Genomic DNA, 13,013 nt, shown 5'->3' with positions numbered 1-13,013 from the left:
TGAGGCCAGGCAACATGTGGCTTGTTCAGAGGGCTTCCTCAACTGTGGGTGGACCAGAGTCATCTTCTGGCTTTTGAAGGGAGATCGGGATCTCCGACCTCAGGTCCGTTTTGGCAGCTGGGCTCCACATGATCCTCTCACGAACTGGGAAGTGGTACATGTACCTGGAAATTGATCAAACTGAAGCCACAGGGCCCCATCTCCCAGACCAGGAATATTGTGTAGTCATTTTCTTTTTTCTTAAAGCAAGATCCCATTATTGTTATTGATTTATTGATACAAGATTACTGAATAGAGACTGCCTCTCATGTTGCATCTCAGGAGTTAGGACTCTAAGGCTTTGGTGAGCTGGCTGAAACAGGGACCAAAAGGAGGCCCTCCAGACCAAATTAGAAATGCTGGATCCCCTTGGTTTCATGTAGAGAAAGGGGAGACTAGAATGTTGCCATGGATTTGTCATCTAAGACCCTGGGAGGGTCCAAAAGGCAGATGTTTCACCATGACAGAGAGGAGTAAATCTGTAAGGGGAGCCCTAACTCCCTCTCTGGCTCTTTTATTTATTTACCTTAATATTTATTTATTTATTTGTCTGCATCGGTCTTGGCTGTGGCATGTGAGATCTTTCATTATGGTGCACAAGCTCTCTAGTTGTGGCACACGCTCTCCAGTGCTTGAAGGCTCAGTTGCTCCGCAGTTTATGGGGTCTTAGGTTCCCTGACCAGGGATCAAACCGTGTCCTCTGCATTGCAAGGAGGATTCTTAACCACTGGACCTCCAAGGAATCCCCCCCTCCCTGGTTTGTTCTTAAGAGTTCCCTGAGGACTCTTTGTAAGCCAGACCTCAGGGTGGGGGCTGCAGTCACTGCAGGTCAGGGAACCTAAATGCAGTGGGGGTAATTAGATCCCGGGTGGCAGGGACCAGGTGACAGCACCCAAGGCCAAAGGCAAGATGGGCGTGGCTACTGAGTGGCCAACAAAGTCAAAGCAGCAATCAGAACAGACTGGCCCCTGGAGACTTGTGGGGTTGACCAGTTGATCTAGCTGGCTGTCTCATGGTGTTCCCAGAGTGAAATAGGAAACCTCTCTGATTCTTACTCAATCTGCAAAAGCAGAAAAGTTCTAGGTTAAGAGAACAAAAATCTGATCTGAATCATAAAAACAGGTCCAGCCCCTCAATGTCCAGAGTTGAGAAAGTTTACAGACCTATAAGCCCTTGAATGAAGAGGAGGCCAGGTCTCCTTGAAGAAGAACTGTGGCACACTGCGGCACACTGCCAGAAGTGTACACTGTTAGTCATTTACCCAAAGGGACCTATGATCTTTTACCCAAGGTCATTGTATTGTACACTGGAGAAAAGGAAATGATCAGAACTTTCAGGAACCACTGGACATGGGCTCTGAACGGACCCTGATTCCAGGGACCCAAACATCCTTGTGGCCCACAGTCAGTATGGACGTCAGGTGATCAGTGGAGTTTTGGTGCAGATCCATATCACAGTGGGCTCAGTGGGTCCCGGAACCCACACTGTGGTTATTTCCCTAGTTCCAGAATGCATAATTGAAGTAGACAGTCTCACAGAGCTGGCAGAATCCCTACCAAGTCTGATTTGCTCCTTGGCTGGAGGAGAGCAAGGAGGACTTTTCATTTTCAGTTGAATCAGTTCAGCTCAATGTTACCCAGCCATCAGCCTATACCTCTTTCTCAAGCAAGCTTCCCACTTGGCCAGTGGCTGTCCTGTAACTCCAGTCACCCACCATCAGGCCTAGAGTGGGTTGTCCATGTGTGCTTGTGCACGCTAAGCCACTTCAGTCATGTCCGACTCTTTGCGACCCCATGGACTGCAGCCCACCAGGCTCCTCTGTCCATGGGGTTCTCCAGGCAAGAAAACTGGAGTGGGTTGCCATGCTCTTCTCCAGCGGATCTTCCCAACCCAGGGAGAGAACCCACGTCTCTAATGTCTCCTCCATTGGCAGGCAGGTTCTTTACCACTAGAGCCCCCTAGGAAGCCCATACATCCTCCCCACTGCCTCCTGTCTGCATCCCCACGTCTGCATCCCGGTGTGGGGGAGGGGTGGCCTGTGAGAGTGACTCGTGGGGGCGGGGTGGGCTGCCCTGGTGGAGGCCTGTGGAGGATTGCATTCCTATGATCTGATGTCAGAGGACAGAGGGGCTCTCTGGGGAAGGAAGAGCAGTTCTGTCTGCTGAGGCAGCCTCACTCTGTGTTGAGAGCTCAGTACATCTGTTCCTGGGAGAGCCTGGTGGTCACTGAAAACTGGGAGTTAGATGTTCCGATCCAGTGAGACCTGACCACTCCCTGTGCACCTGATGTCCCATGGGTGTGTTTGCTTGCCCGACTGTGGGAGTGTTGTAACAAGCTATAATATCCTACCCGCCACCTCAAGTGTGTTCTGTCTCATGTGTGTCATGGGAAACAAACTGGAGGCTGTGTTTCCAAGTGCAGGGGCCTTTCAGGGAATGGGGAGGGCCAATGGCTCTTGGAACTCTTTCTTACTTCTTATTTATTTTGGCTACACTGGGTCTTCATTGCTTTGCACAGGCTTTCTCTAGTTGCGGCAAGCGGGGGCAGCTCTGTTGCGGTGCAAAAGTTTCTTATTGCAGTGGCTTCTCTTGTTGTAAAGTACAGGCTCTAGGCTGCGTGGGCTCCGTAGTTGCAGCTCCCAGGCTCAGTAGTGATGGTGCGTGGGCTTAAGTGTGCCGTAACATGTAGAATCCTCCCAGACCAGGGATCGAACTTGTGTCCCCTGCGTTGGCAGGTGGACTCCCGTCGACTGTGCCACAAGGGAAGCCCTGGCTCTTGGGATTGTTAACAGTCTTCCTGCGTAGTTCCGTGCTCTGGCTCTAACTATGTCAAGCACAAACCCTGAGCTTTCCAAGACAGTCCTTTTCCTTTCAAGGATTCTGTGCCGTTGCATGCATAGAATAGAATTACTACCAGTTGCAGCTTTTGGTAAGGAGAGATATCAGTGGCATCTGTCAGGTCTACCCTTCCTCTCTGTTCACATCCTATTCACTCTGAGGCAAAGCAGAAAGCTCCAGGCCTGCTAGACCAATAGGGACAGGACTCCACTTCTGTTCCTCTGGAGCCAGCCTGCCCTGGGCAGCCCCTCCTCTGGGCAGTCCAGCAGCAGTGCGTCTCACTGGATTCTGCCAATCACCCATGAGTACACAGACTTCAAAGACCCAGGACAGGAGAGAGGGCAGGGCGGCTTCCCCCCTTCGCTGCTTTGGCAGCCACAAGTTTGTTTCCTATGTCTGTTGAGTCTGTCTGTGTTTTGTATATATTTTGTAATATTTGTTTTAGATTCCACACATAAGTGATATCCTATGATATTTGTCTTTTTCTGTCTGACTTACTTCACTTGGTATAATCATCTCCAGGTCCATCCATGTTGCTGCAAATGGCATTATTTCATTTTTTTTTTTTTTTTTTCGGCTGAGGGATATCACATTGTATTTGTCTCTCCAAGATCCCTTTTTACACTTTGCATCTATCGGCATTAGTATCATATGTCACTACACTGAGTTAGGGGCTTCCCAGGTGGCACTATTGGTAGAGAACCTGCCTGCCAATGCAGGAGATATAAGAGACTTGGGTTCAGTCCCTGGGTTGGGAAGATCCCCTGGAGGAGGGCATGGCAACTCACTACAGTGTTCTTTCCTGGAGAATCCTATGGACAGACAAGCCTGGTGGGCCATGGTCCGTAGGGTCACAGAGTCAGACATGACTGAAGCGACTTAGCATGCACACACACTGAGTTAGACCCTTGTCTCCTAGAATGTGAGCTCCCTGGAAGCAGCAAGCCATGGCTGCCCTTCCAGGTCTAGCTCCCCACTGCCCAGCATGACCAGTGAGTGCTGGCAGACATGCCCTGCAGAGCCCTGTCTGGAGCAAGACTGAACTGCAGGAGCAGGGACCAGGTCTATCTGGTTCCACTACCTCAGTGACCAGCCCTGGGCAGGGGTCAGTTGCCCAGCTGTGAAAGAGGGAGGGGTGGGCACCGTGATGTCTTGGTCACCTGCCCTGTCTCGTCTTCTGCAGGATGTTTGCCGCCCGCAAGAAGCAGCGCTACTGGCCTTACTCCATGGACTGCACAGGCACGGAGGCCCACATCTCCAGCTGCAAGCTGGGCCCTCAGGTGTCGCTGGATCCCGTCAAGAACGTCACCTGTGAGAATGGGCTTCCAGCTGTAGTGAGCTGCGTGCCTGGCCAGGTCTTCAGTCCTGATGGACCATCAAGATTCCGGAAAGCCTATAAGCCAGAGGTGAGGATGGGGTGGCAGATTTGGTACCTGGAGGGGTGGGCTGGTGGTTAAAGGATCAGACCGGGAACCCCCTCTCCCCCAGCCAAAAGAACCAGCAGCAACTCGGACCACTTTTCTAGAGGGCAGGAAGATGCAGGATACTTGTTAGGGCCAGCCTCACTGATAGATGCCGCTGCTGGGGTGTGACAAGCGGCTGGGAGCCTGCCCCCAATCCTTAGCACCTCTACCTGTCCTTCTGGCACTGCTGCTCAACTCTGAGACTAGTGTTCCCCCTGTGGCAGACAAACACCCACAAGAGGGTTATGCCTCACTCCTGACCCTCACAGGTTCTGTGTGCTATCTGTGGACCGGCACAAAGGGTCGGGGTGAGAACTAGGGGCTCCTGGGCGATTCCCGGAGAAATCAAGCATCCTAGAGCCCTCGGCAGGCTTCCCCAGTGTCTCAGATGGGAAAGCAATCTGCCTGCAATGCAGGAGACATGAGTTCAATCCCTAAGTTGGGAAGATCCCCTGGAGAAAGGAATGGCCATCCGCTCCAGTATTCTTGCCTGGAGAATTCCATGGACAGAGGAGCCTGGCAGGCTATAGTGCATGGGGTCACAAAGAGTCAGACACAACTGAGGGAGTAACATTCACTTTCAGAGCCATTGGAAACGTGATCCATCTCTCAAAAGCATAAGAAATCAACTACAATGGTTTTCAAACAGGTTTTACTTATTCTGCATCAGAAAGAATAACAACTTTTAAAAGCTTTCAGAGTTAGTGCAGTAAGTCCCTACATATGGATGACTTTTGTTCCAAGAGTCAGTTAAAAATCCAGTTTGTACATAAGTCCAGCAAAATTAGCCTAGGTACCCAACTAACACAATCAGCTATGTACCACTGCTTTTACATTTGCTTCCGGACATCCTAAGCTTGAAATAAAAATATCGTACTGCTATATTCTATGGGGTTCCCTGGTGGCTCAGTTGTAAAGAATCCACCTGCCATTGCAGGAGACCAGGGTTCGATCCCTGGGTCAGGAAGATCCCCTGGAGAAGGAAATGGCAACCTATTCCAGTATTCTTGCCTGGGAAATGCCATGGACAGAGGAGCCTGGTGGACTACAGTCTATGGGGTCGCAAAGAGTCGGATACAACTGAGCGACTAAACAACAGCTACTACTGTTGTTTAGTGTCTAGTGCTGTATAGGAAGGTACAGAAAAGCGCACTTGCAGAGGATGCAGCCACGTGACAATGGACGCTGGACACTTGAACTAACTTATGTAACTGGGCATGCAAACACAAGTTCACACCTTTGACGGTTCACAACTTGAAGGTCCGTACATAGGGGACTTCCTGTAAGTGGAAACGTCCTCACCACATCTATGTCATCTGTGCCTGTTATCACACTGTATGTTTGTGAATCAGTACGTGCATGTGGGGGGAGGTGTATTAAAGAGGTGTGGATGCACATCTGAATTAACATCCCCATCTCAGCTGACGGATTCCTCAGGACTGGTGAGCTGTCCCGGCCAAGGCAGGCTTGATGACTCCTCTGAAGAAGAAAAGTGAAAGAAAGTGAAAATGTTAGTCACTCAGTATTGCCCGACTCTTTGCAACCCCATGGACTGTAGCCCACCAGGCTCCTCTGTCTGTGGGAATTCTCCAGGCAAGAATACTGGAGTGGGTTGCCATGCCCTCCTCCAGGGGATCTTCCCAACCCAGGGATCGAACCCAGGTCTCCTGCATTGCAGGGGTCTTCTTTACTCCCATTTGAGCTACCTGGGAAGGCCCCCTAAAGAAGAGCAAGCGAACTATTCTCTCTTCCCTCGGAAATCACTAGTTGGCTCATCTTTTTCCCACTCTCTTTTCGCACATATCCCTAAAGGTTCTCTGTGACATGCATGTTCTGGAAACTACTAATCCAGGCCAGTGGGTGGGAACAGTAGAGGGATAGTGTGCGAAAGAGAGCTAATCATTTATTAAGGAATGATGCCCTGTGCCAGATGAAACTTGGGAATTGGTACTGGGGGGAGGATAGTAACGGCCCCTCCCCAAGTCGAGGCAGCCCCACTCTGCATCTGCTGTCCCCTCCCCCATTTCTCCCCCATGCATGGGTTTGTGCTAAGTCCCTTTAGTCATGTCTGACTCTGCACCACCCTATGGACTATAGCCTGCCAAGCTCCTCTGTTCATGGGATTCTCCAGGCAAGAATACTAGAATGGGTTGTCATACCCTCCTCCAGGGGATCTTCCTGACCCGAGGATCGAACCCACGTCTCTTGTGTCTCCTGCATTGGCAGGCAGGTTCTTTACCACTAGTGCCACCTGGGAAGTCCCTCACCCCATCTCCCTCTCCAATCTCTCCTCTCCGTCAACATCTATCAACCTGCTCATGGATGGGGAGTGATCCTCTATCTACTTATCCAGTAGAAACAGGAAACTGATGCAGAAACCAGATAAATAGCTTTTGGTGCTATATTTGGAAAGGCTGCGGTGGTGTATTTGGACAAAAGAATAAGCCTTAAATAAAAGGCATGAAGTAAATGCAGCAAGTCCAGGCATCGACCAGAGGGTGTGGGAACTCTTTGGGGTGTCTTCCAGACACTTCTGGCCAGCAACCAGCCCTCCCCCACCCTCAGCCCTGCCCCACAGGGGCGTCCAAACTGCACAGACTTAAGCACACATCTCACGTGTGCAGGCAGGCCACACAGGCACACCTGGACAGTGGCGGCCCCCACGGCCCCTCGCTTCCCCCCCCAGCCACATGATTTGATGGCCACATCCTTTCCACAGCCTCAGCCTGAGCCTCTGAGCTTGCCTCATGTGTCATCCGGAATACTAGGTCCTACTGTTTTGGAATTCCTCTTATTGTGTGGTTGAAAGCAGAGGAATCAAGTTATACCAAACCAATTTAAAAAAAAAAGATCAAGCGAGGCTTACATCACATTTTCCCTTCTTTGTTTTCCTCCAGGGCCAGCTGACTCTGCCTGGCCACTGCTAGATGGGGTGAGGTTACTTGGAACTCTGCCTCCCACAAGCTTGAGTCACGGATGGTCCGCTCCATGGGAAGGGGACCCTGGAATCTGGCTAGGCAGCTTGGGAAGGGAAGTGGGGGAAGGGAAAGGTCATGATTCTACAGCCATCTGGCTGGATCCAGCAGCTGTATTTGTCGTGTTCTGCTAAAGCTAGAATAAAGATTCCTGAAGCCAGTGAGGGGTTTTGCAGCCCCTCCCTGTCCCTCTTTTCTTCTCCCTCTAGTGCCAGGGTCATTACCAAGGTCAGTAAATTGGGGTGCAGACCTTGACCGGAAGATGGAGACACAGGCTCTTGTTCAATGTCTTGGCTTTCAAGGTGACGGGTGATGGTTTTCTTAGAGGTGGTGGTGGTTTTAGTTGCTAAGTCATGTCCGACACTTTCAACCCTGTAGACTGTAGCCCGCCAGGCTCCTCTGTCCATGGGATTCTCCAAGCAAGAACACTGGAGGGGGTTAAAGGGGATCTTCCCAACCCAAGGACTGAACCCGCATCTCATGCATTGCAGTTTCCCGCACTGCAGGTAGATTCTTTACCGACTGAGCCACGAGGGAAGCTCAAGGTGACTGGTGTATGTTAATGTTTGAAAGACACTACCACCAACCAGGCCTGCCTCATTCAGGGGTGGGATGAAAGTGGGATGCCTCCATCAGTGAGTGGGATGGAGTCCGGGGCTGTGAACTGCAGAGGCCAAAGTAGAACAGTGACTCTGGTCTGATCCCACACACGCAGAAGGGCGGCACAGTTACCCCATACTCCCTTTGCATTGAATCAAATAGAATCAATAGTTCAGAGCCTCACAGCCTTCTGAGTTGCCCATCCCAACATGCGCGCATGCACACGCACACACACACACACAGAAACTGATGCAAAGCAGGGTATGTGGGCAGATGGGAGTCAAATGACCTGTCTCCTATCTTGTAAGGTATGATCCAGTGGGATTACTATGCTTGTGAAGAGTGGATCTTACTCCTGTGCAATTATAAATAAACCCCATAAGACTATTAAGGCTTCATGGCCGATGGTGAGCAATTAGGGGCAATTAAACTATAACTGGGGCTTCCCAGTTGGCACGGTGGTAAAGAATCCACCTACTAATGCAGGAGACACAGGAGATGGGGGTTCAACCCTTGATTCGGGAAGACCCCCTGGAGAAGGAAATGGCAACCCACTCTAGTATTCTTGCTGGGAAATCCCATGGGCAGAGGAACCCGGCATGCTGCAGTCCGTGGGGTCACAAAATAGGGGGACACCACTTAGTGAGTGAACAACAAACTGTAACCACCTACTCTCTCTGAATATCTGGTGGGGCTGTATCTCCTGAAGGGCTGGCCTGGTCTGGGCTTGGAGTAGAGTCAGGGGTGGCAGAAGCAGGAGTGGTGACCAGGCAGAAGTCCAGCTGCAGGACAGATGTTGGTCTTAACCAGTGGGAGGCTCCCCATCCCCTTGTCTGGGCAGAGCTCCAAGTCTTGGCTGCCTTGCTGCTGCCTTGGTCAGGCCCCGCCCTCTCACCCTCTGTCTTCTTTCTCCTGCCTCTCATGGGCCTGCAGGGCAGGATTCTTGCAGTGTGATCACCTTAGTGCCCCGGAATCTCCCCTAGGGTTGGACAAGCACTCTGTTACACGTCTGATAGAGTTAGGATCCGTTTGGAATCTGCAGACTTTGTGGGTAGGAGTGTCTTTTGATAGTGCTGAAGCTTCAGGTTCTGGAGTGAAGGAGTGGAGGGAAGTACTAGTGGTTAGGCCCTAGAACAAGTATGGAGTGGGATGAGGGGTTGATGAGAGTCCCTGAGGGGCTGTCCAGTGGTCCAGGACAAAGATTGCAAAGGGAGCATGCAACAGAGCTGAACACACAGAGAGCTGCACGCTTTCCATCCCCTCCACAGACGCTCACACAGATGGAGCGCTGTCAGCTCCTAGTCTGGTGCCTGGGTTTGGAGAGGGGAGCCAGGGGGCATCATGAAGAGAGGGGAGTAGGCTGTGCTCAGCAAAACGGTGTGTCTCTTCAGCAACCACTGGTGCGGTTGAGAGGTGGTGCCAACGTCGGGGAGGGCCGCGTGGAGGTGCTCAAGAATGGAGAATGGGGTACCGTCTGCGATGACAAGTGGGACCTGGTGTCTGCCAGCGTGGTCTGCAGAGAGCTGGGCTTCGGGAGTGCCAAAGAGGCCATCACAGGCTCCCGGCTGGGGCAAGGTAAGGCATGGGGAGAGTGTTCCTTGGCCTCTCTTCACAGAAAGCATCATGTGGGAGCCCAGCCTGGGCTGGCTTTGTCCTTTCCAGTCCCTTCTGGCTTTGCCTCCTCCCTCCAGCACCTGCTTCCTAGGTGGCACTAGTGATAAAGAACCCGCCTGCCAATGCAGGAGACATAAGAGACGCGGGTTCTATCCCTGGGTTGAGAAGATCCCTGGTGTAGGAAATGGAAAGCCACTCCAGTTATTCTTGCCTGGAGAATTCCATGGACAGAGGAGCCTGGTGAGCTACAGTCCATGGGATCGCAGAGTCAGACACGACAGAGCGCACACCCACATATCCAGCACCCCTGCTCTGTTAGACAGTCCTACACTTCTCTCCAGGTAGTTCAAGCTGGAAGGGTGTTAGAGAATGTTGTCCCCATTTTATGGATTTGGAAGCTGAGGCCCGGAGAAGGAAGTAAACAACCAAGATAAGACAACATATTAGCAATTATTGGATATTCTAACAGAGGTTTCCCAGCTCCTAACCCAGTGCTTCCCACGGCCCCACTGAGAAAGCTGGAATTTCCAGGCCCTTTCTCCAGGAGAAGAACTCAGAATTCATGAGGCTGTGGACCACCCTAGGCACAGAATTCCAAATCTTACTTTCCCCGCTAGGGTAGCGCTATGAACATTCCCTCCCTGCCACCAGAGGTTGGGAAGAGTTTGCCCTTCTCCCAGTGTCTTGAGCTGCTAAGGAAAAAAGGGGCCTGGTTTTTGTTAAGTGTCCCAAACAAGTCTTTCTTCTGAGCAAGGAGCAAAAGTATAGGAGGCTTTCAAGCCGTCAGCCTGTTGTGAGGAATGTTGTAAACGTGACACGAGAGCACAGTAGGTAACTCCTCTCCCGAGCCCTGTAAAGGCCATTGCTCGGTGTCAACCCCTGCCCCGCAGAGAATGGAATCTTCACTCCAGACTCTGCAGCCCAGAGAGCGTCCAGCCTTCCCCCCAGAGAACTGTGTTGAGCAGAGGAGACCAGTCATCTGGAATCTTCTCGCCACTGACCCCCCGGCAGGCTGCTGCAGCCCGGGGACTGCTGTCGTTTCGAGAGGGTGGGGAGGAAGGAGAGTGAGCTGCCGGCGAGGGTGGGCTGTCCTGTCCTGTGGGGAGGGGATGTTTCTACGCTGTCAGACATAGGGCCGTTGCCCTGCAGAGAGGAATGTGGTTAGGTCATTGATCACAGCCTGAAGGAAATAATAGCCGGTGGACCCGAGAGAGTCTTCGAATCATAGATGGCATTGCTACAGAAGAGCTCAGAGGTCATCTGGTCCAAGAGATGAGAAATCTGAGGCTCCAGAGAGCAAGTCTGAGGCCACACCCATGGTTAGTGGCAGAGAAGCGTGGAAACCTACATCTTCTAACTCTCAGGTGTAGGTTTCTCCCTTGTCCCCACCTTGTCTCATCCTGCTACCTTCAGAGCATCTCTTACCTCCGTTCTCCAACACCCCCTGGGTGTTTCCACTGAAGTTTGAGGGTCTTGGATGGACTTGAACTTTGAGTGCCAGCTGGTAGTGACCCCACATGACACTCCTCCTCCTCCCCTGTCATGGTGAGCTCCTTGTGGCTCCCTTGGGTCTCAAATAGCCCCGGAGTCCATTGTACTCATTGGCTGGTGCACTGGTTTGTGGTCTGCCAAGCCCCCAGGACAGAGACCACTCATTCCGAGGAGTGGACAAGCACTGGATGACATAAACATTCCACTGTTCATGGGTGTGTGCTGTTTGACCTAATTATTTCACTGCCCGGAGCAGCCAAGCGTTTCCAAGGGCCCACGGAACTCTTGGAGAAAGAGACAGCTGGCATTTGCAGTGCTGTCCTTGAAAGAACCATTGGGTGATTTATCACCTGCTGCCACGCTGGACAGATCACCTCTAGTAGGCAGGAAGGGAAAAGTCCACATTCAATGTCAATTCACAGAGGAGCAGACAGGGTCTGTCCTCAGCTCAGGCTGTGGCTTGTGGACCAAATGACCACACCTACAGCGACGATGGTGAAAGGGCAAGGGCTGAGGGTTAGACAATCTGAGTCCTGGTCCTGGCCCTGCCACCTACATGCTTGGTGACCTTGAGCAACCTTCTGGGCCTCATATTCTTCACTGGGTTCAGGGTGTCTTACATTCTGTCTGGCTCCAGCCTCCTATTCTCACCAGCGTGGATGTTAGGTCAGAGTCAGGCACTGCGCTTTGTTTTCTGAGATCCCCTGAAAACATCTGGATTCCAGCTCTCTGTTTACACACCCGCCTCCCCCACCTCGCTATGCCCAGCTTATAGCACTCTGTGTGTGCTGTGTATGTGTGTGCTAAGTTGCTTCAGTCGTGTCCAACTCTTTGTGACCCTATGGACTGTAGCCCGCCAGGCTCCTCTGTCCATGGGATTCTCCAGGCAAAAATACTAGGGCATGGGTTGCCATGCCCTCCTCCAGGGTATCGTCCCCACCCAGGAATCAAACCCACTTCTGTCTCCCTCATTGGCAGGCAGGTTCTTTACCACTCGTGCAGCCTGGGAAGCCCTATAGTGCTCTGGGGATATTCATTTTATCAAGAATGAATGAATGAATTCCAGTTGCACAAGCAGGATCAGCTGAACAACCACTTGGTCAAGAATTTCCAACTCTCCCAGACATCCCTAGTGGTCCAGTGGTTAAGACTTTGTGCTTCCACTATAGGGGGCCCAGGTTCGATCCCTAGCTGGGGACCTAAGATCCTGCATGCCAAGTGGTGCAGCCAAAAGAAAATTCTAACACTCCAGACCCACACTATCCAATAGACATAAAACGGAAAGTGTTAGTCACTTGGTCATGTCCAACTCTTTGAAGCCACATATATAATGTTATTTTCTAGTAGCCAACAAATAAACAGGAACAAATAAACAGGAACAGGTGAAATTCTTTTAAGTAATCTGTTTCCTTTAATAGTATATATATTTCCAAAATATTATGATTTCAACATTTGATCAATATAAGTGCTCTTGATGCGATAGTTCACAGGTGGGGTACTGACTCTCTGAAATGCAGGATGCGTTTTGCGCTTGCAGCCCATCTCAGTCTGGACTGGCCACATTCCAGGGACTCAGTGAGGCAGCAGCCAACTGCGCTGGATGGAGCAGCTCGAGATCAGTCCCTTTCAGACCCTGAAAGGCCTGAAATTCAGGCCTGAAATCTCTGATCAGAAATACTGACAGCATGTGCCACGCCCGTAAAGCCTAAACAAAAGTCCCCAGAAACAGTGCTAACAGGCAAAACAGATTGCATTGTCCTCGTCTATTCTACTGTGATCCTCAAAAACTAATGGCAACCTGCAGTTGATTGTGGGTCCAAAGTCCATAATATTGTTCTGAGAGGTTGGCCGTGGCTTCTGTCTCACATCCTTCTCCTGCCCCAGGCCTGTGGTCACAGGGTTCAGGTTGGGGAAAAGCAAGGCCAAGGTGGAGGTGGGGGAGGCATAGTGAGTGGATGGACAGTCCAGAACCCAGGATGAGGGGAAAGCTGGGG

At 51.4% G+C, this 13,013-nt stretch overlaps 1 protein-coding gene across 1 annotated transcript in view; it reads left to right on the top strand.

Moving 5' to 3' along the window:
* The window catches only part of LOXL2 (lysyl oxidase like 2), a 115,184-nt gene that overhangs the window by 64,043 nt on the left and 38,128 nt on the right, over positions 1-13,013 (top strand). Inside the window, exons 5-6 of the mRNA XM_005684007.3 lie at positions 4,060-4,282; positions 9,306-9,489. Coding sequence (XP_005684064.2) covers positions 4,060-4,282; positions 9,306-9,489 — 407 coding nt within the window. The remainder of the gene's footprint in view (positions 1-4,059; positions 4,283-9,305; positions 9,490-13,013) is intronic.

The sequence above is a fragment of the Capra hircus genome, chromosome 8, assembly GCF_001704415.2.
Source record: "Capra hircus breed San Clemente chromosome 8, ASM170441v1, whole genome shotgun sequence".
Taxonomy (NCBI): domain Eukaryota; kingdom Metazoa; phylum Chordata; class Mammalia; order Artiodactyla; family Bovidae; genus Capra; species Capra hircus.
This window is presented reverse-complemented; position numbering and strand designations above follow the sequence as displayed.